The following is a 24,316-nucleotide window of genomic DNA, read 5'->3' on the forward strand; positions in this document are numbered from 1 at the left end:
CCCCCCCCCAAAACACACACACCACCCCAGAGCCTTTTACTTTGGTGCAATACGCCAGCAGTCAAAAATTTAAGCAAAAAATATCCTGGCCACTTTTTTTTTTTTTGTAACATTGTCCCTTCTACAAATGCCAGGTTCTCACCCTTCAATCCACCCAACCAAAGCTGCAACCACCTGCAAACAAGACAAGTAAGAAGTGGTATACGAGTCTCCCTTGAAGTCAGCAGAGATGACAGTTTTCCTAGCTGGTGGTGACTTTGCAAGTTCCTTGAACCCAAAGATGAATCTGTACTTTCCTCCGCCATTACAAAGTGATAGAAGGGTGACCACCTGCCAAGAAACATGAAGCTGCTCATCTCTTTCCTCGGTCCACTAGGAAGGATTTGGCAGGAGGGCATGTTGATGAAATGTACAAGCACTAGGGAGCAGACATTCTGAGCATGTCCATTTGCAGAACACAGCAAACGTTTCCCAGAGGCCGTTGTTGATAATTCAAGCCCATTGGCTGGATACTGTCCTGGCAGCAATCTTCCATGATTCTAAGGAACAAACCTCATTACTCCTCCTGCATAGGAAGGAAGGGGGCAGGGGAAGGACAGCATCACATTCAGCAAATTGAACAGCCCTAAAGCCACAGACTAGCTGAGCCTTTCTATTAAAGAGGGAGACCTAATGCAGAAATAGAAGTACATTTCTCTTCCCTCAGGGAAGTAAGCCTGTGTCATTCACTGTATCCATTGAAAACAAGCAGACAGATTACTAATGTGTCACTGCTTGCTTTTACAAATATAATTCTAGGGCTAAAAAGATAGCTCACCTGGATAGTGTACCTGCTTGGGCATGTACACAACCCAGGTTCAAGCCTGGCCCCCACCACACTGGGTGAAGCTTTGGTGCTCTCCCTCTCTCCTTCAGTCTCTCAGTCTCGGTCTCTATCTGGAAAAAAAAAAGTCAGCTCAGCCCCCCACCACGTGGGGCCCTAGTAAGGAAATCTTTGGATTGCCCATAGATACCATGGCCCTAGATCTCTAATAGATGCCTCTCTCCACCATCACTGGTCACGTCCATCAGAAATGTCATCATAAGCCCGTTTGAGAGCCTCTCCAGGACCTTTCCCTCACTGTAGAGCAGCAACTATAGGGACTGCCCCACTCTCCGAAGGAAGACTGGGTCAGCCTACCCTGCCACTCAAGGCTGACTGGTCCTGAAATGAGTGCTGCCTCGAATGTTCCCAGCTATGACCATGGACTGTGAGCTCAGACTGAGACCCAGAGGTTATACAGGCTCCTTTGCTAAATATGAATATACATGGGCCCTGGGTCAAATAGATGGGTTTAATTGTTAATTGTAATTATATATTTTCTTTAAGTGTGGAAGCTACTCTCTAACCTAATCCAACTTTCTCATTCTCAAGTTTGACAGTATCTTCCCAAACAATATTTTAGCCCACCCACATGTTAACTATCAAGCTCAAGTCATGGGCGCCTAGGAATATACCTAAAATAGACTTCCTGGGAGTCGCGCGGTAGCGCAGTTGGTTAAGCGCAGGTAGCGCAAAGTGTAAGGACCAGCGGAAGAATCCCTGTAGGAGCCCCCGCTCCCCACCTGCAGGGAAGTCGTTTCAAAGGTGGTGAAGCAGGTCTTCAGGTGTCTGTCTTTCTCTCCTCCTGTCTTCCCCTCCTCTCTCCATTTCTCTCTGTCCTATCTAACAACAATGACATCAATAATAACAACTGCAACAATAAAACAAGGTCAACAAAAGGGAATAAATAAATAATAAAATATGAAAAAAATAATAATAATAAAATATGTAAAAAAAATAGACTTCCTAGCTTCTTTCCACCCTAAAATCCCTATTCTTATCTGTTCTGTTCCTGCTTATTAATCATTTTGTCCTGCTTTATACCTTACCACCTTTCATCCACTAAGTTTCAGATGCTACTATGAATCCATCTTAACTCCCCTGGGCAGATAACCTCACTATTGTGTCCCAGAACCTCACCTCCCCAGATCCCTACCCTAGTAGGGAAAGATAGAAACAGGCTGGGGGTAGCAATCAACCTGCCAACTTCCATGTCCAGTGAGGAAGCAATTACAAAAGCCAAAATTCCCACCTTCTGCACCCCAAAAAGAATTTTGGTCCATGCTCCCAGAGAGAGAAAAATGGTCGAGGATGATGACCAGAGGTTTCCTGAACTCCAACTCCATCAGGACCCTGAGAGAGAAGGGGGGGGGAGGAAGGACACTTGGAAGTAGTAATAGGTATAGGTGTGACTTAGAAAGGAAGAATTACAGGACAATAGAAAAAGGGGATAGATAGATAGATAGATAGATAGATAGATAGGTAGGTAGATAGATAGATAGATAGATAGATAGATAGATAGATAGATAGATAATAGTCAACCCATGTCAGTGACCTTGGGAGAACTACTGCAGTTTCCAGTGAAGGGAATGGGGACACAGAACTCTGATGGTGGGAATGCTATGAAATTATACCCCTGTTATCTATGGTTTTGTAAATAAATATTTTTAAAATGAATATAAATAAATAGTCCACTCAGAGTAGTGAAGGCCCAGCAACAGCAGCAAAATATATTCTGCTTAATGAATCTCTTATTAGTTAATTCTCTGAAATGTATTTGTTAAGCTGTATCATGTAGGAATGAATGCATAGCTAGTGTGACACATACATGAATTTAATAAAGCTGTGAGAGAGGTGATGAAATATGGGGCAGGGGTAACTGGTTAGGTAAAACCCTCCATCAGTAAGTGGGCTAAGTCCCAAGTTTCCTGTCTTCAGGAGGTGTGCCTTGCGGACTCTAGCTCCAGCATAGGGGAGTGAGCTGGGGCAGCCTCCCACAAGGAGACTCCCTGAGAGTTTGCTACAGACCTCACAGGACACAAAGCACAGGAGCCTCACTCCCCCACAGGACCCCACTATTCACCAACCTTTGGCTTTTTTGATATTTATTTTCCCTTAAAATATTGGACTTCAGGGTAAAGGCAATTTTTCAACAAATATTAAGGGAACACTAAAGTGCCTTTTTCAATTTTTATTTATTTCATTTTATAGGACAGAGGAAAATTGAGAGAGGGGAAGAAGAGAGAGAGAAACACACACACAGCAATGCTTCAGCACTGATATAGCTTCCCCCTGCAGGTGGGAAGTGAGGGCTCACACCCAGGTCCTTGTGCATGATAAGTGTATGCACTCAACTAGGTGTGCCAACACCTGGCCCCTGGCCCCTTTAAAGTGCTTTTAAGATGATCTAATATAGTATCCCTGGAAATAATTTGAGGGCAAAAGCTCAAGATTTGCATGCCTGCGGTTCCCTATTGTTTTATATTAATTTTTTTAAAGATAGAGCCAGAGAAAGGGAGAGAGAGTGAGAGAGAGAGAAACCATAGTGCCTGGCTAGCGTGGGGGTACCTCTTCTCGGGTGTGTACTCTGGGTTGGAGAGAACTCGACCAAAGACAGCCTGGGCTGCTACTCACTCAGCAACACGAGGGAGATGACTCATGAACAGAGCTCGTGGTGGCGAGGCGATTCAATTCTTTATTGATCAGAGAGCCCAGGCTTTTAAAGGTCAGACCCAGAAGTGGCAAGTTGGAAATGGAAATGGCTAGGAAAGGGGTGGAGAAAGGCAAAAGGGGCTGGGAAAGGTAGAAACTTCCTTAGCAACTGTTGCAAGGGTTTTAAATGGTAGGATTGATAATACCCTGGAGACAGGGAGGGTCTTGAGGATAGAAAGAAGATAGATCAAAGGAATGGAATGGGTGGGGATCTTTCAGGCAAAACAATGATTATGTAGATAATAAGGGAGCAGGACATAGTATCAGGAATGCAGGGTGCTTTGTGAGGCAGGGAGTCTGATAAGACGGGGCAAACCTTGGGGGGTTGTGTCCCTCCTTGCTCGGCCTCTCAGTAGAGAGAGAGATTGACAGGATGAATGTCCCCTCAAGTCAAGCCCTGCCAAGCTCAACCATATCCTCACAATTTTGCAACACCATAGCAACAAAACTTCCTTCAATATGACAGGGGCCAGACGAGGTTGTTCACATGGCAAAGCAGTGCACTATCCAGGTGAGCTATTTGACCATTCAAGGCTCCCTATTCAGTCCCTGCCATAGCATGGACCAGAGGAGGGCTCTGGCAGCTGTTATCTTTCTATCATTATCTATCTATCTATCTATCTATCTATCTATCTATCTGCCATGTAAAACTATAGCATGTGCAATAAATAAATCTTCAGAAATAAGATTTAAATTTAAGGAAAGATTGTCAGACTATCTTTATTTACAATATATACTATATATATTCCTATAAGTGTTTGTTAAGTAAATTAAACTCCATCAGCTAAGAACTAATTATATTTAAGTAGGATAAATTATATTTAAGTAGGATAAAGTATTTGTTCAAGAGCTCTGTAAACTCATCACAGCACCAACCTGGCCCTGTTGTGTACAATTCCCATTCTGGAGAGACAGCCCAGGGAAAGGCAACCAGTGCACACAGTGCAGGCACAGCTGCTGTTTAGGTCCAAGCAGTCACACTATATCTTGGCTACATAGCAGGCTCCCCTAAAGTGCCTGTAAAAAAAAATCCCTGGAGCCCCACGTACACCCTAGAACAATTAAGCCAGAATCTCTGGGGTATATCCCAGGAAGAAAGCTGTTTTGGCCGTAACTTCACAAGTAATTCCAATCTGCTACTAAGGTTGAGAGTTCCAGCTCAAGTTTGTATCTCAGGTCTTCAAAGTAGTACACCTGGTAGGGCCTGTAAGGCACAAGGCACAAGGACCTGGGTTCAAGCCCCCAGTCCCCACCTGCAGGGTAGAAGCTCCACAAGCAGTGAAGCAGGACTACAGGTGTCTCTCTTTATCACTCTTCCTTTCCTCTCAATTTCTCTGTCCTATCAAATGAAAGTAAGGAGGAAAAAATGGTTTACATATACATATATGAATCTTGATTGCTATTCTGCTGATACTCCCACATTACACACTTTGGCATCTGACACTATAAAAGACACCCAAAGTCTCCTGAAGACATGATTTTATCTGCCATTGCTTTACTTATTTTTTTTAATATTTATTTTATTTATTCCCTTTTGTTACCCTTGTTGTTTTATTGTTGTAGTTATTATTGTTGTCATCGTTGTTGGATAGGACAGAGAGAAATGGAGAGAGGAGGGAGAAGACAGAGGAGGGAGAGAAAGACACCTGCAGACTGCTTCAGAAGCGACTTCACTGCAGGTGGGAAGCCAGGGCTCAAACTGGGATCCTTACTCTGGTCCTTGCACTTTGCACCACCTGTGCTCCCTGCCATTGCTTTATTCAGGATAACAAGGCCCATTCCTCCACTAGGTGGTTGTATACCAGCCACCAACAACTAACTGTGATATCTAGAGAGCCCACAGGGTGGCACTAGATACCTTTGGTGAAAGCCCATCATTTAGTAAGCTATTTCTAGAAAACTGGGAGAAGAGCCTCTGGCATCAGCAAAGACTAAAAACAGACATTAATATGAAAGATTATCTTATTCCTGTCTGGAGGGACAGCTGTCAGTGAAAATACATTTGAAGCTTTAGTTACAAACTTAAAGACATCAGACAAAACTAAGCAAATATTATAGGCAATCTATGGTGGGACATATTTCTTCCAAGGGACAAGATGACATCTGTTTTTTTGAGCATACATTATTTGTATTTGATCATCTTAAATAGTGTGTTTCTATATGTCCCCTTCAAATACATCTCTCTAGTCTCAACATACACACACCATGAGGTACACTTTTAGGTGAGTTTGGGAGGAACAGATTCAGAATTATCCTAATCTGATAATTTACTAATTACCTGTGATCTCTTTTTTTATATTTTTATTTAATTATTACTGGATAGAGATAGAAATTGAGAGAGGAGAGGGAGATATGGAGGGAAAGAGACAGAGACATCTGCAGCCCTGCTTTACAACTTGTGAAGCTTTCCCTCTGCAGGTGGGGATAAGGGGTTTGAATCTGGGTCCTTGCGCACTGTAATGTGTGCACTTAACCAGGTATGCCACCACCTGACCCCATCTGTGATCTCATAGTAAGTTCCTGATTTTTCAGATTTCAGCTATTTTGACTGTTCCAGAGATGGGAACAAAATGTATGTTTCACCCCAAATAACTTTTTAAAATCTTAAAAACATCTCTTTATAGCCTTGTGCCAATTTATAACATTGAGGACATGCGTTGTTAGCCATACATACAGGCGATTTTAAAAGCAACTTCCGGACTTCCAGAGGCGGAGCTACGAGCAGCAGATCCTTTCTCTCCTCTCCTCTCCTCTCTTCTCCTCTCCTCTCCTCTCCCAGATCAACTAGGAATACCAAAGGAGACCACCCGGACCGAAACAAGACAGGACTAGAATGACCACAGGAACCCAGTAAATCACCCGTGAGTACAAACACGCGTGGCTGGTGACAGAGAGGAGAGAGGGGCCTAAGGAGAGATTAAGTGACTGCTAACAGTTCAACAGTTTATCAGTGGAGACACCACCTCCAGTCTGCTCCAAAACAAGGGGACAGCTGAAGGGAGGAAAGGACTCCCCAGAGACTCACCAAGTGCAACTCTGAGTCTCCATTGCTACTACCCTCAGAATCTGGAGCAGCGACAGGGAGGGACACCAGGGGACAGAGATCTAACCGGGAAACTCAGGAGAAGACCTATACCTCGGTGGCATAGCTGAGGGGCTGTGAAAGTCTCTTTGCATAACCACTGGATTATCTCTGCCACACCCTGCTTTATCTCTTGGTCAGGAGTCAGTGATTAAGCTAAGAAGCCTATTGATAGTTTAAAAGCCCTCAGGCTCCCATAGCCTACAGGGAAGAAAAAAAAAGAGGCTTTTACACCACTGAGCTCCAACTCAGGGATTGAAAAAATCTGTTAACTTCCACCACGGTAAACCCTTTAATTAAATTACTTAGACACAAGTCAATCCAGGCAATAGTGATCAATAATTTGAAAAGTACTGATAAAGGGAACTCATAACATAATATATAAAATGGTTAAAACAACAAGAAAAAATATTGGAGACTCGAACCAGGACAAGAGTCCAGCTAAAAGTCCTCCAGAGGGTGAAGCACAAAACAATGAGTTCAACATCCAAACATTAGCTAAGGAAAGAATAACAGGAGTGAGTAAAGAATTTGAAAAAATTGTAATCAGAAATGCAGGAACAACAAATGAGAATATGGAATAAAATTCTAATTATCTCATGGTTATTAGAGAGCTGAAAGCTGAAATCGCTGAGCTAAGAAGGCAACTAGCTGAACAAGCTAAAACAGTATCAGAGCAGGGCAACAAAACAGATGAACTCCAGAAAGCAGTAGAGGGCAGAGAGAATAGAATCTGTGAGGCTGAAGACAGAATTAGCAAGATTGAGGATGAATTAGAGACAACTAAAAAAGAAGTAAGAGATCTCAAAAAGAGATTAAGAGATGCTGAAAACAACAACAGAGTCCTATGGGATGACTTCAAAAGAAACAATATACGCATTATTGGCTTACCAGAGGAAGAAAGAGAAGGAGAGGAAGAAAGCATTCTCCAGGCCATAATAGCTGAAAATTTCTCTAGTCTAGACAACACCAAAGACATAAAGATTCAAGAAGCCCAGAGGGTCCCAAACAGAATTAACCCATACCTAAAGACACCAAGACATGTCATACTTAGAATGGAAAGGAATAAGGATAAAGAAAGGATCCTCAAGGCTGCAAGAGAAATACAAAGAGTCACCTACAAAGGAAAACCCATAAGATTAGCAGCAGACTTCTCCATACAAACACTACAGGCCAGAGAGAATGGCAAGATATCTATCGAGTGCTCAATGAGAAAGGCTTTCAGCCAAGAATACTATATCCTGCTAGACTGTCATTCAGACTAGATGGAAGCATCAAAACCTTCTCAGACAAGCAACAGTTGAAGGAAGCAACCATCACCAAGCCTGCCCTGAAAGAAGTTCTAAAAGGTCTCCTATAAACAACCAGATCACCACAAATAGGACATATATCAAAATACTCTAAAACTCTACAAGAATGGCGTTAAAATATCTTCAATCTTTGATATCAATAAATGTCAATGGCCTGAATTCACCTATTAAAAGACACAGAGTAGGAAGATGGATCAGAAAACACAACCCAACAATATGTTGTCTACAGGAAACTCACCTAACTCAACAAGACAAACACAGACTTAAAGTGAAAGGATGGAAAACTATCATACAAGCCAATGGCCCACAAAAAAGGGTAGGAACAACTATTCTCATATCTGACATGATAGACTTTAAAATAGATAAGATTAAAAAAGATAGGAATGGACACTACTTAATGCTCAGAGGATCAGTCAATCAAGAGGACTTAACAATTATTAATATCTATGCACCCAATGAGAAGCCATCTAAATACATCAAACTTCTACTGAAAGAGCTACAGCAATATATTAACAGTAACACAATCATAGTAGGGGACTTCAACACCCCACTATCTCAACTTGACAGATCATCCAGGAAGAAAATCAGTAAAGACATAAGGGAGCTAAATGAAGAGATAGATAAACTACAACTATTGGACATTTTCAGAGTCATTCATCCCAAGAAACTGGAATACACATTTTACTCAAATCCACATGGATCATTCTCAAGGATAGACCATATGTTAGGCCACAAAGACAGCATCAGCCTATTCAAGAGCACTGAAATCATCCCAAGCATCTTCTCAGACCACAGTGGAATTAAACTAACACTTAACAATCAACAAAAGATTAGTAACAGTCCCAAAATGTGGAAGCTCAACAGTACACTTCTTAACAACTTCTGGGTCAAAGAGGAAATCAAGGAAGAAATCAAAATGTTTCGAGAGTTCAATGAAAATGAAGACACAAGCTATCAAAATATTTGGGACACAGCTAAAGCAGTCCTAAGAGGGAAGTTCATAGCTATACAAGCACACATTAGGAAACAAGAAAAGGCACAAATAAACAGCCTGATTGCACATATTAAATACCTAGAAGAAGAACAAAGGAATCCTAAAGCAACCAGAAGGACAGAAATCACTAAAGTTAGGGCAGAAATAAATAACATTGAGACTAGGAAAACCATACAAAAGATCAATGAAAGTAAATGTAAACAAAATCGAAAGAGTAAACAAAAATGACAAACCTTTAGCCAGACTCACAAAACAAAAAAGGGAGAAGACCCAAATAAATCAGATAGTAAATGAAAGAGGAGAAATCACAACAGACACTGCAGAAATTCAACATATCATGCGAGGCTTCTATGAACAACTATATGCCACCAAGCTAGAGAACCTGGAAGAAATGAATGATTTCCTAGATACCTACCAACTTCCAAAACTAAGTGAAGAGGAAGTGGATAACATGAACAGGCCCATCACAGCTAATGAAATTGAAACAGTTATCAAAAATCTTCCCCAAAATAAAAGTCCTGGACCAGATGGTTTTACAAATAAATTCTACAAAACCTTCAAAGAAGAACTAATACCTCTACTTTTAAAAGTCTTCCAGAAGATTGAAGACACTGTAATACTCCCTGCCAGCTTCTATGAAGCCAACATCACCCTGATACCAAAAGCAGACAGGGACACAACCAAAAAAGAAAACTACAGACCAATATCTCTGATGAACATAGATGCGAAAATATTGAACAAAAGTCTAGCCCAGCGGATACAGCAGTATATCAAAAAGATTGTTCATCATGACCAAGTGGGGTTTATCCCAGGCATGCAAGGTTGGTTTAATATACGTAAATCAATCAATGTGATCCACCACATCAACAAAAGCAAGACCAAAAACCACATGGTCATATCAATAGATGCAGAGAAAGCCGTTGACAAAATACAACATCCCTTTATGATCAAAACACTACAAAAAATGGGAATAGATGGAAAATTCCTGAAGATAGTGGAGTCTATCTATAGCAAACCTACAGCCAACATCATACTCAATGGTGAAAAACTGGAAGCATTTCCCCTCAGATCAGGTACTAGACAGGGCTGCCCACTATCACCATTACTATTCAACATAGTGATGGAAGTTCTTGCCATAGCAATCAGGCAGGAGTAAGGAATTAAAGGCATACAGATTGGAAGAGAAGAAGTCAAACTCTCCTTATTTGCAGATGACATGATAGTATACATGGAAAAACCTAAGGAATCCAGTAAGAAGCTTTTGGAAATCATCAGGAAATACAGTAATGTGTCAGGCTATAAAATTAACATTCAAAAGTCAGTGGCATTTCTCTATGCAAACACTAAGTTAGAAGAAATTGAAATCCAGAAATCAGTTCCTTTTTCTATAGCAACAAAAACAATAAATGATCTAGGAGTAAACCTAACCAAAGAAGTGAAAGACTTGTATACTGAAAATTATGAGTCACTACTCAAAGAATTGAAAAAGACACAAAGAAGTGGAAAGATATTCCATGGTCATGGGTTGGAAGAATTAACATCATCAAAATGAATATATTACCCAGAGCCATCTACAAATGTAATGCTATCCCCATCAAGATCCCAAGCACATTTTTTAGGAGAATAGAAAAAATGCTACAAATGTTTATCTGGAACCAGAAAAGACCTAGAATTGCCAAAACAATCTTGAGAAAAAAGAACAGAACCGGAGGCATCACACTCCCAGATCTCAAACTGTATTATAGGGCCATTGTCATCAAAACTGCTTGGTACTGGAACATGAATAGACACAATGACCAGTGGAATAGAATTGAGAGCCCAGAAATGAGGCCCCACACCTATGGACATCTAATCTTTGACAAAGGGGCCCAGACTATTAGATGGGGAAAGCAGAGTCTCTTCAACAAATGGTGTTGGAAACAATGGGTTGAAGCATGCAGAAGAATGAAACTGAATCACTGTATTTCACCAAATACAAAAGTAAATTTCAAGTGGATCAAGGACTTGGATGTTAGACGAGAAACTATCAGATACTTAGAGGAAAATATTGGCAGAACTTTTTTCCGCATAAATTTTAAAGACATTTTCAATGAAACAAATCCAATTACAAGGAAGACTAAGGCAAGTATAAACCTATGGGACTACATCAAATTAAAAAGCTTCTTCACAGCAAAAGAAACCACTACCCAAACCAAGAGACCCCTCACAGAATGGGAGAAGATCTTTACATGCCATACATCAGAAAAGAGTTTAATAACCAACATACATAAAGAGCTTACCAGACTCAACAACAAGACAACAAATAACCCCATCCAAAAATGGGGGGAGGACTTGGACAGAATATTTACCACAGAAGAGATCCAAAAGGCCGAGATACACATGAAAAAATGCTCCAAGTCTCTGATTATCAGAGAAATGCAAATAAAGACAACAATGAGATATCACTTCACTCCTGTGAGAATGTCATACATCAGAAAAGGCAACAGCAACAAATGCTGGAAAGGGTGTGGGGTCAAAGGAACCCTCCTGCACTGCTGGTGGGAATGTCAATGGGTCCAGCCTCTGTGGAGAACAGTCTGGAGAATTTTCAGAAGGCTAGAAATGGACCTACCCTATGACCCTGCAATTCCCCTCCTGGGGATATATCCTAAGGAACCCAACACATCCATCCAAAAAGATCTGTGGACACATATGTTCTTGGCAGCACAATTTGTAATAGCCAAAACCTGGAAGCAACCCAGGTGTCCAACAACAGATGAGTGGCTGAGCAAGTTGTGTTATATATACACAATGGAATACTACTCAGCTGTAAAAAATGGTGACTTCACCATTTTCAGCTGATCTTGGATGGACCTTGAAAAAATCATGTTAAGTGAAATAAGTCAGAAACAGAAGGATGAATATGGGATGATCTCACTCTCAGGCCAAAGTTGAAAAACAAGATTAGAAAAGAAAACACAAGTCGAACCTGAAATGGTATTGGAGTATTACACCAAAGTAAAAGACTCTGGGGTGGGTGGGTGGGAAGGTGGGGAGAATACAGATCCATGAAAGATGATGAATGACATAGTGGGGGTTGTATTGTTAAATGGGAATCTGGGGAATGTTATGCATGTACAAACTATTGTATTTACTATTGAATGTAAAACATTAATTCCCCAATAAAGAAATAAATTATTTAAAAAATTAAATTAAATTAAAAAATAAAAGCAACTCCCAGCACTTGATCTTGAATACAGCTCCAGATAACAAGCCTCAGAGATGACTAAAGAAAGATGAAAAACTCAAGCAGTTTAACACCTTTGTATGCCCATTATCCCCTCATTTCAAACCAAAAATCTCTTGGAGATGATTTAATAGAATGTCTGAAATCCCGAGTATTTAACACCACAGAGACTCAGTGTGATTTCTTCATTCAAAAGCATGTTTTGTGCACAAGAATTTTTCCCATGACAGTGTGTATGTGTCTTGCATCTCAATTAAACAAATGGTAACAACACCTTCGAGGCCGCCGTAGTATTTATAAAATGAGCATATAAATCTGAAAAGCTCACAGCATATGATAAACCAAAAATGTTAAAAGGCCACACCCCAATAATTCACTGCAGACATAATAATCTAATTATATGAGTATTTTATATGAGAAACATCCAAAAGATAATTGAAGATATATATATATATCTTTTAATTCATGCTTATTTCTGGAAGCAATAGTTATGGGCCTGATGAAGCCAACTTTTCCTGAATTTTAAAGGAAGATGTATTCTTAAATAGATAAACAAAATCAAGACTGTTCCAATTCCAGGCAAACTCCGGGGGGGGGGGGGATGTGGATAGCTATGTCAATTCTCCCACAAGTAGTTGACAGTACTCTACATAAATATAAGATGCGTGTGGGAGATTATATAAAGACTGCTGAATGGTGAACTCCCATGATTAACCATCAGCACAGAAAACAAAACTTCAGTGGTGACAGTGTCCCTTCTTCCATTGGTCCCATAACTATAGCATTTGCAGACGGGACTCAGAAACTGTTTTATTAAACTGAACACAAAATGCCTGTTAGAATCACATCAAGCCTTTATCAGAAACCAGTACAGAAGAGAGAATACACAGCCAAAATGAGCTGTCCACATAAGCAATGTAAATTTTAAATAGCTTTTCATACTTCTATATTAAATAGGCTGGAGAAAATAAAACCAAAAGAGCAATTTCAATTTCACAATTCACAGTTGATTGGTTTTAATCCCACAACACTTTTGTCAGTTCAAAAGCCCCAGAACACAAACAGATTTTTCAAAGCAGTGACTGGCACTGAGCCCCAATAGCACACACAGATATGAAACCCCTGAATGACAGTCAGTGACATTTTTCAGAAAACCTCAACTTCACATAGCTTTGGCTGACATTTTAGCTTTACCCTCTGTCAGAGATGATTGCTCTAGTAGCAAAGCGGCTTTAAAAGTGTTGTCGTGCCATTAAGTGAAGGGTTCTAAAGTCTCCCTTGGTTTCCCACGATTGCGTTCTCTGCTTGGAAGCAGAAATAGTCCTAAAATGCATCATTAAGAAAGAAAGCAAAATCAGCTTTGTTTCGTGGGTCTAGAGTATACACACAGCCAAGGAGCTCATCCTAGCAGACACGTGGAATGCTTTCAGATGGAGTCTGGCATCCTCTAGTAAGGCATTTCAAAGCAGACGCACCACACCCAAATGAAATTGTCTTGGTTAGCCCAGAAAGTGATCAGTCAACACAGAGTCAACATGAAATCCTTAGAAAAGACGGGCTGATTTACAAAACTCCCAAAAAGGTGCTTTAGTCCCAAAGGAAGGCAAAGCAATAGCCAGCCTCTCTAAGAGTCTTATCCCTCTACCCGCCAGTTTTGTAGAGTAGAAATAAACTGTATTTTCAATGTGCTTGGCCCTAGAATAGTTCCTTCATATTCACACACATCTTTAAAAAATATATCACACAATCAGTGACACATAACATTTATTTTCACTAGTGAGGGGGTCACATAAAGACTTACACAGACTTACGAATCATACTGGTCATTTAAATGTAAAAAATAAAATCCTGTAACACCTGCATTATTCAGGAGTTTACGGGGCACTTTTAGCAGCTGGGGTGGTTCAATGAGGAATCACAGCCATGAGAAAAATCATCAAGTTCAAATCACCATACAATTTCTAAAAATGAATCTCTCTTAATTAGAAAAAAAACATTTTTATTTCTAAAGATGGCATCCAGTTACTTAAAGCCATGAATCTGACTCAACAAGCACAAGGATATGAGTCAGCAACAGAAAGTACAGTTTCAACTTGGACTAAACACACTGAGTCGTCATGGCCTGAATCAAGTCACTAAAATTCCTCAGATTGTGTCCCCAAAAACAGTTTGGCAAAAATAAAGGCTTGTGTCAAAAAAAATTTTTTTTTCTTAATAGTACTAGAGTAATAGTACTTAATAGTACTAAGGCTCCCAATTTCAACAATTCACTGTTCAGTGCAATCATGTTTAATCCTATGAAGTATGGCTAGAGGAAGCTATTACGATTCTTGGGGGATTCAAATCAATAGTTTCAACTGTCTAAACTATCTAATCTGTCCTTCTAGAGTTGTTTACAACAGTCTGTCAGAAATGGGTTTGCCTCCTTACTCCTCTCTACCTCCAGGTAGATCAGACAAAAGTAGCAGGAGGAGGAGTGTTAATGTGGAGAAAAGCAGCAATTGTTTTAAATGAGGTATAACCAGATTTGACAGACTCCAATTAGTAACTGAGTTTTTTTTTTAAAGAGGCTGCATAGTTCAGCAACAATACAACATAAAAAGAGTGGTAGAACAAAACATTGCAATGTATGATGATGAAGCACATAAAATGACCAACACCAGAAAACTTCACTTTGAAAAGGAGTTCTCTTTCCTCACTCAAAGTACATCGGAAAACAGAAACTGGAAGACTACAGTCCACAAAATATGTCAGATGGCTCAGGTTATCAACTTCATAGACTGCTTTCAAAAAGATATTATCTTTGACTATTAAATCTAGCTAAGTACACCTAATTTGAAAAATTGATGGAAAGTGTATTCTCTACACTGAAATGTGAATTTGAAAATAACTAAATGAGTTGAAGAGAGAGATGAACTGATATGCAGTAGTGCAAATGAAGTAAAGTCTTGGTGACAGAACCTACTGATGGACATATTGAAAAAAAAATTCATCACAGATGTATGTTTAAAACCCTGCATAGTAAAATGTTAAAGGAAATATTCATATTTCTACAATAAAATTAACAGTGTATGTTCAAAATTCCAAGTATTCTGACTATTTAGAATCTCATACTCAGTGAAGTAGGAAGAGCTTTGCTTTTATATTTAAAAAACCTTGAATCTGACATAGGAAAATGTCCCTTTTAATGTATAAGGGAAATGTCACAATTACTCCATGTACTTTATTTGCATGATTCTCTCCTCCCCACAGAGCAGACAAGTTTGAAAAGAAAACTGGCAGAGTGTTTCCAAACTAGCTTTCTCCAGTCCACTACACTACCACCCACTGCACCGCCATTAGCCAGAGCTGAACTGGAATAAAAGGGGAGGATGGAAGGGAAAAAAGCAAAAGAAAATAATAAAGGAGAAAAAAAAAATCTTTAACTGTAGCCAGTTTGGGGTAACTGAGTTCATTTTCAGAATGTCAGTTCCTCATCAATACTTGTAAGATATTTACTCAATATCAAACTGAGAGTACATTAAGAAGAAAAAAAGATATAGAACACATACGTAACTTTCCTATTCCAATTGCCAGTTTTAAAAATTGCGACAAATGGCATTAATTTTATCATCCCTTCTTGCCATACAATGCTAAAACTTGTGAAAGGCACTCATTCTGGGTTTAACAGAGACAGAGTCACATGGGACCATAAGCCAGTATTTTTTGGTATCTACCCAGAAAGGAAGTTTACAGATGATCCTCTCATTCAGAAGAGGGAGAAAAACTAAAACTGCTACTAGTAGAAATAAAATAGGAAGAGCTATTCATGCAGCTCTTTTTGTCCATTCAAACCAGTAGCAGCTCACAATGGTAAGGGTCCATTACCAAAAAAATAAGTAGATAGCAATAAAGGATAACCAATCACCAAATACATTTTATTATGTATGATAGCCTTGATCATTGAAGGGTGACTTGGTTTTGAAAAAAAAAATTGGCATCTGTGTATAACACAGGTACAAGACTCAGTCCACCCCCACCAAAAAAAAAAAAAAAAAAGACCCAGTACCAATGGCATATGGGTGAAGGAAGTTTGAGTGCAGTTCTCTCTCTCTCTCTCTCTGAAGTATGTTTGTAATAAACTTTTGCCTATACAGTACTAACAAAAGATTTCTCTATGTCTAAGCAACACTACTGCCCTTACCATATCCTCACCAATTTCTTTAGAGACTGGAAAGTCTAGGTTCTGGTGTTGAGGTAATAGTATGAATCAGATTCCAAACCCACAATTCCCAGTCTTCTCAACAGATGCCAAATAATTACATCTCCCTTGACCCAAACAAGAGTAACTTTACAAAGGTCTCAGAGAGTCCAAAAACTGTTATTGTTCAAAGTTGTGGCAAATTCAACACTGATGGACTCACACATTCTTAGACTCTGTCACTAATTCTTAGAATCTATCTAGAGAAAGTTTTAACCAAACAAGTGCACATACATGCATACACACATGCATATGTATTTCCCCTTTTAACCTTGGTCAAATTACAGGTAGGTAGTGATACCTAGTTCTGTGAGGCAACTTTGCAAGGCAATTTGGAATCACTAGCTTCTTTCTAGCTAAGTCAGAGAGTATCTAACATAACATAGGCATTTTTCTTCATTCAAGCTCAGTGCTTCAAACATTCTATTTTACCATTGATTTTAAAAAGGGAAACAGTCTGGACTGAAGACCCCACCAATGTGTCTTGGAGCTCCGCTTACCCAGAGACCCACCCTACTATGGAAAGAGAGAGGCATACTGGGAGTATGGATCGACCAGTCAACGCCTATGTTCAGTGGGGAAGCAATTACAGAAGCCAGACCTTCCACCTTCTGCAACCCACAACGACCCTGGGTCCATGCTCCCAGAGGGATAGAGAGTGGGAAAGCTATTGGGGAGGGGATGGGATGTGGAGATTGGGTGGTGGGAATTGTGTGGAGTTGTATCCCCCCCCCGCATCCTATGTTTTTGTTAATGTCTCCTTTCTTAAATAAATAATAATAATTAATAATTAATTAATTAAAAAATAAAATAAAAAGGGAAACAGTGAGAAACAGTTGGCAATGGAGCATTTTAAAAATTAACAGTATAAAAAAATCTTCACTTGTCAGAATCCAGTGCAATAGGAGACAAGCAGACAAACACAATAAGCAACATGCACGTGTTTACAAGTTGCAGTACACGATGTATACAGAGACACAATGGACAAGACATTTTCTTCTCAGCATAGAATCAAAATGATTACTTGGCACATTCAATTTTGTAGCTTAACTATTTTTCTTCAAAAAAAAAGAAACACTTTGAAGGCATATACAATCCAATATTTTAATTGGAAGATGGAAAATTTCCATCACAACTTCTTGCCCTCAGTATTTTAGAGGAGTTTCTAATTGTTATTGTCTAACATTGATTTTGAGCAACAAGTTACACAGATACTCACAGATGTTATGAGATTCTATAGGTGACTACTGAAATCTACTTCATTTGTTTGACTCAAGACTTTCCATTGTTTTGTCCTATCTCTGTCCTTGTATAGAGTATATAAAAAGATACTAACATGATTTCTGGGTACAAATTCTAAAGAACATTACAGAGCAGGACTAGACTTAACAAATAAAACCAGCAGGGATGAAAAATCAGTGGTAGCAGTAGTGACAAGCTTTTTATGACAGAGGACAAACACTCTACAGAGTGCGTAGTATGAGAAGTTATACCATGCAGAGATGTATTTATTTAGGCGTTCCCTTTCTGATAATCTCGAAGTCATCTTCTGTTTTATTAATGAACACAGGAGAATATTACAAAGTAATGATACTGAAACACAATCCACTGTTAGAAGAGAGACTTGTGATTTTTTTTTTTTTTTTTTGGATGTATAAGTAAGCTCTTCCAATGACAGTAGAAGTTACTTATCAAATTCCTAGAGTTTGGAAATTAAGGAGCAAACTGAGTGATTGTAGGCAATATGGTATCTAAAGTCTCATATAAAACAAATACAGAGCTCTTTTTTAGTGCAAAAAATATAACAAGTAGGAAATAACACTATTAATCTAACCCTTTTTATTTTTTTAAAGGAAATGCTCTAACGCATTCATGACATCCATTAAGGGCACTGGGAGACTAGAAACCTGAATACGCAAGGCCTAAAAAGCATTGAGGCTTTAAGCCTACTGCTTTTAGTATATATATTATGAGATTTTTTTTTTTTTCAGTGGGGAGAGTGGAGGATACCCTTCCTGGAATTTCACTTGCAAAGGAAGAACCAAATATCAATGAATGCCACTTTACAAAAGTAAATTCTTATTCACACTCTTTTACTGTTATCTCAAAAAAGGATCCAATAAAATCTTCTCTACAACAGAAAACTATATATATACATAGTCTTATATATGTATGTATGAATGTATGTGTATATGTAAATACACATATTAGCACACAGACATATACATATACACATAAACACATCTAGAGGGAAAATTAGATTTTTAAATAATCATAGAACCAAGTGGCCAGCACTGTAAAATTAAAGTCTACCAAAAATCATACTTAGCAGCAAAATGAAAACCTACTAACCAATAAAGTAAATTCTAAACTAATCAACTATACTTTACAAACCATTGTAAATGGTCATTATACTAAAAGTCACAGGTCCAGATAGAGTTACAACAGAATATTAGTTCATTCTTCTGTTTCTGGAAGAAAAATAAATTGTTAAACAATTTTATTTTCCAAAAATGCCACCACTTCAAAAAGATAATCTGATACTCTGCCACAGGTTGATCACAAAACTGATGGTTACGTAAGGGTCTAAATATTCAAAAACATTCATGTAAACAAATGATTATAATTTTGCTGTCCTGTCTCTTAGACTACAGAATTCTCAAGGGAAATGTGTGTGAGTGTGTGTGTGTGTGTGTGTGTGTGTGTGTGTGTGTATTTGTAAGTAGTATCTAAACAATGAAATTTCAACTGTATATAGTGGAAAGATATAGCTCAATATAAACTTCTGGATGAGTGCAAATTTTTTCAAAAGAAGTATAGATGAGTACCAGTCTTTCCCATGTACATACAGTAAACAGATAAAACAGCTAATGAAAGCTCATAAACTAGTGCATCAGGTAATCTAGACATACACACACACATGTTCATTTTAAAAACAAGAATAATAATACTGTTGTTTGATATATGTTGTTACCAGATATCAAAGTAATCTATATTTCTATTACCTTCACAGAAGCTGAATTATAAGGGATGAAACCAATCGTCATATGTTTTCTATTATATATGGTAATAGTGTAATTTGATTGACTTTAATACCTATCTATGAATGGTAGTGGCACTTTTTTTCCAGGGAAATCAACAACTGGCAAGCCAGAGAATTTTAAGTAAAATGTATGGGCAATTTTATCTAAAAGTCTGCCACACACAAAAAAATCAAGATATCTAACGTGTTCGAGACCATGATGTAAATGTATACTATTATCATGAAGTAACAGTAAATTTTAAAAGTAAACACATTTATATTTTCTAAATGTGATAAAAATATTTTTAAGCAAGTCTATCTTAAATTCATTGGATATTCAAACATGGGACATGGCTAAGGCATGAAAATGAACTTACTAGCCAAGATAATCCAACTGTGTGAAAAATGGGATGTAGGGGGAAAGTACTACTTAAATGTGTGAAATCCACTGGAAGTGAAGTTCTGCTGTTAAGAAAGAAATGCACAAACACACTGGGAATAACTTAATCCAAGAAAACCTGCCTTTCAATAATGAGAGGACTTGACAGAGGAAGACAGTGTCCTGGGAAAGACCCTAAAGTAGTGGCTAATAATATATCTTACTGGAAAGGTTTTGATTTGGAAGTCATGCTTCCAAAGAGGCTTGCTTTGAGAAACTGTAATCTCAGTTTACTGAGATTACTGTTTGACTGTGATCTGAAGAATTCGTTCTTTTTTTTTTTTTTAACAGTACATCAGAATAAACTTGCAAAAGAAGATGAATGTTTTATGTAGTTAAAGCTCTAAGGAGTCAGGTTGTTAATTGACCAAATTTTGTTCAAGACAAAGTTATTTCTCAGGGGGGTAAGGAAGGTCACATGCTCTAAACAGCTCAACACAACTGACCTGGAAAAGTACTATGTATCTAAGAGATGTGTTCTTTCCCTCCCCGAGTTTTGACACCTCATAGTACCATGTATTAACATTAAGCAATGGAATGGACTCATATCAAAGGACCACAAAGCATGACATATTTGACAGAAGGTAGACAACAGGCAAAATAAGCTGTTCGGATGGAATCCAGTGATCACTATACATAGCCCAGATTCTCCATCTCATTCCTGTACCGCTGTTCAGACACTTTGCTTTTATGCTGCTTGCTCTCTAAGTGCTGCCGGAATTCCATCTCTTCACCAGCACCAACGTTACACATTGAGCAGTAAAACTGGCCACTTGGAGTGACGCACATGGCTAGGTCGCGTGGGATTCTCTGTCGGGACCGGGGATTGAAGTAGGGACCTGCGAAAGCAAGATAAAGGAAAAGTATTGCATCTGCTTCAACATAGGCACTAAGTGAATGGTGTTGTAATGATTAACTACTGTACTTTGCAGTTCCAGATTGACATTATAAAGTTCACAGATTTCTAGCTGCGTATAAATGAAGTTTATGGATTTACTTTTTTAGTTGTAATTTCATACAGGCTCCATCTACAAAGTTAAAATGATTTCTCCAACCACCATCAGAAAGCTTACTATGGAGCCAAACCCAAACTGTAAGTGGCAGCATCTCCAAAAATATGAACACCATTTTGAAAGTACTTCCATTTTCAAGTATTCTATCAAAAATCTTATGATTATGCTCCTCAATCTAAACGTTCTGCTTCTAAGGATTCTCCTAAGGAAACTATTAAAATGAGAATTTATCAACATGTCATCAAGGTTTAAAAAAAAAAAACCAAAACTTTGATAACATTGTATAAGCAGTAAGGAAAAAGAAATCTAAAAAAAAAAAATTGATTTAAAAAATTAGGATAATTAATGCACTGAAAACCCATGCAGTCACTAGAAATGTTATGCTGGTAGATGAGCAACAATACTGCATTTCTATTATAGAAAAGTTTTGTGCACATATAAAGAGATGGGGCTGGTAAAATAGCTTACTTGGAAAGTGAACCAGCTCTGCTGTGATGAGACCCAGGTTTGACCTTGGTCCCCACTACAATGAAGGAAACTTCAGTGCTGTGATGTTTGTCTGTCTATTTATCTATCTTTCTTGACCTGGATCTATTCCACTAGGGAAAGACTGAAACAGGTTGGGGATATGGATGGATCTGCCAACATCCATATTCAATAGAGAAGCAATTACAGAAGCCAGACCTTCCACCTTCTGACCCCAAAAAGAATTTTGGTCCATACTCCCAGAGGGGTAAATGATAAGGGAAGAAAACCAGATTCCCCCATTCCACCATGACCCAAAGCATCTGTCACCATGAGTCTTATTTTTATACCATCACTAAAAGGGAAGCAAATTTGGAAAACACTATAGGAGGCCAGGCACTGTTTCTTTTACCTGAGCAAGAAGAAAAAAGGAAAGACGCTGGAAGTAGTAATAAGTGTGGGTTGAAAAGACGTGAGGGCAGGACCAGAGGAAAGGTAGGCAAAAAAAAACTCTATAGAGCTAGAGTGAAACAGAAATAGAAATAGATAGAGATAGAAATAGAGAGTTATAAAGTCAGCCTGTATCTGTGACCTTGGGAGAACTACTGCAGTTTCCAGTAGGGAGTATGGGGACACAGAACTCTGGTGGTGGGAACCACATGGAATTATACCCCTATTATCTTATAATTTTGTAAATCAGTTTTTTTTTTCCTTTTCCTCCTCCAGGGTTATTGCTGGGCTCGGTGCCTGTACCATGAATCCACCGCTCCTGGAGGCCATTTTTCCCCCCTTTTGTTGCCCTTGTTGTAGCTTCGGTGTGGTTATTATTATTGCCCTTGTTGACGCAATTCGTTGTTGGATAGGACAGAGAGAAATGGAGAGAGGAAGGGAAGACAGAGAGGGGGAGAGAAAGATAGACACCTGCAGACCTGCTTCACCGCCTGTGAAGCGACTCCCCTGCAGGTGGGGAGCCGGGGGCTCGAACCGGGATCCATACGCCGGTCCCTGCGCTTTGTACCACATGCGCTTAACCCACTGCGCCACCGCCCGACCCCCTGTAAATCAATTTTAAATCACCAATAAAAAACACACTGTCTTTTTTTTTTTTTTATCTGAAGAGGTGAAGTCTCAGCAAGGACAGAGAAACAGGGTGAGGGGATTGGGATGACATAATACAAAAATGATGGTGGATAACTTTATTTCTGTCTTTTTATGTAACTGCCTTCTAAGTTATACCATTAGCTCATTTTCTTTTTCATTATAATAATTTTTAGAGTGCATTTTACATTTCTCTGCTTGCAAACACCAGAAGAAGCATAAAGCAGTTGTGATGAAAGACCCTAAAGTTTTCTTTTGTTTTTCTTTGGTTTGGGATTTTGTTGTTGCTATTGTCTCCAGGGTTTCACCACTCTAGCTGACTTTTTCAGCTAGAAAAAGAAAGACATCATAATGCCATAGCTTCTACCACTGCAGCAGTGAGACCAGATTCAAGTCTGGATCATAAACACAACAGGCACTCCCCCAGGTGAACTGTCTTATCGGTCCCATTCACTGATGTTTTTACAACAAAGCAAATACAATACTAGGTAGAAAACAAGTGAGACCTAAAATGAACACCAGCTTGAAAAGATAGCTCACCCCAAATTCTCAGAGTTATGTATCATCATTAAGGAAAATAAAAATAAAGGAGAAATTTGCAGAATAAAGCCACAGGACATACCTGAATTATTCTGTACAGTATACACGTTTCTCCTCGTAGGCATTATTTTATAGTCATGCCCTTCTTTCCGGGACCTTCTTTGACCAACCTCTGATGACTCCCTAGGAAAAGAGAAATGTTAAAAAAAAAAAAAAAAAAGACTCAGATTTCACAACAAAGGTCCCTTTCAAGACGCTCTGTAAAGACAGTCTCACACAACACTTAGGCCTTAGATAAAATGGAAATACCTACGAGAATGAGTTACTCTGAGTTTCCGCCAGCCGCAGCCTCTTGGCATGATTTTTCCCTTGATAGTGGGCCTGAGCCACGGCTGGAGAACTGAAGGAGGCGTCACACAGCTTACAATAGTCATTCTCTGTGGCCAAGATCACTCTGCCTCCAGGCTTAAAGGAGCCCATCTGACATCAAAGACACAAGAAACAGGGTTTTTAAAAAATGTGGAGCAAATGCCTTTCTTCAGAGTTCTTCCTAAGGGCTGAAAAATATCCAAGACTATATAGCATGTCCAATAACACTCAGTCTTAGAAGAAAGCCATTCATTCTAGAAGAAAGAAAAAAAAAAGGGGGGGGGAGGAGATAATTAAAGTCTTACCTGACAATCACCTATGTACCAAACTGGTGAATGATTCATTGCTATTTCCATGTGCAGAGTTTTTAAAAGGAAGTTAAAAATTAAATTAAAAAAATCAACATGGGAGGGGATAGATAGGATGATGGTTACACAAAGAGACTCTCATGCCTGAGGCTCCAAAGTCCCAGGTTCAATCTCCCACCCCTACCCCCACCACCACAAGTCAGAGATGAGCAGCACTCTGGTAAAAATATGTTTAAAAATTTAAAAATCAAGATAGAAGATTCAGGGCAGTACAGAAAAGAACCAAAAATTACATTGCCAGAAAACACATGCATTATTAGCACTTATTACATGCCTCAATAGGCATGCTGCCTAGGAGGAGTATAAAGGAATATGATGTGATGTGATGATATGATATGATGTGATGTGATGTGATGTGATGTGATGTGATGTGATGTGATGTGATGTGATGTGATGTGATGTGATGTGATGTGATGTGATGTGACGTGATGTGATGTGACGTAATGTGATGATGTGATGATATGATATGATATGATATGATATGATATGATATGATATGATATGATATGATATGATATGAGCCTCTGCCCTTAAAAGGTCTATACATTAGCTACAGTTAGAACTAGGGAAAGATAA

The 24,316-nt window shown here is 38.9% G+C and overlaps 1 protein-coding gene across 2 annotated transcripts in view; it reads right to left on the reverse strand.

Annotated features, from left to right (window-relative positions):
• Positions 1–12,976: 12,976 nt before the first annotated feature.
• The window catches only part of ZMAT3 (zinc finger matrin-type 3), a 45,562-nt gene continuing 34,222 nt past the window's right edge, over positions 12,977–24,316 (reverse strand). For both annotated transcript variants that reach the window (XM_007518082.3, XM_016185951.2), the window contains exons 4-6: positions 23,317–23,483; positions 23,086–23,186; positions 12,977–20,726 (exon numbers count right to left, since the gene is read on the reverse strand). In XM_007518082.3, coding sequence (XP_007518144.1) covers positions 20,518–20,726; positions 23,086–23,186; positions 23,317–23,483 — 477 coding nt within the window. In that variant the 3' untranslated portion in view covers positions 12,977–20,517. The remainder of the gene's footprint in view (positions 20,727–23,085; positions 23,187–23,316; positions 23,484–24,316) is intronic.

This window comes from Erinaceus europaeus, chromosome 14, assembly GCF_950295315.1.
Source record: "Erinaceus europaeus chromosome 14, mEriEur2.1, whole genome shotgun sequence".
NCBI lineage: Eukaryota > Metazoa > Chordata > Mammalia > Eulipotyphla > Erinaceidae > Erinaceus > Erinaceus europaeus.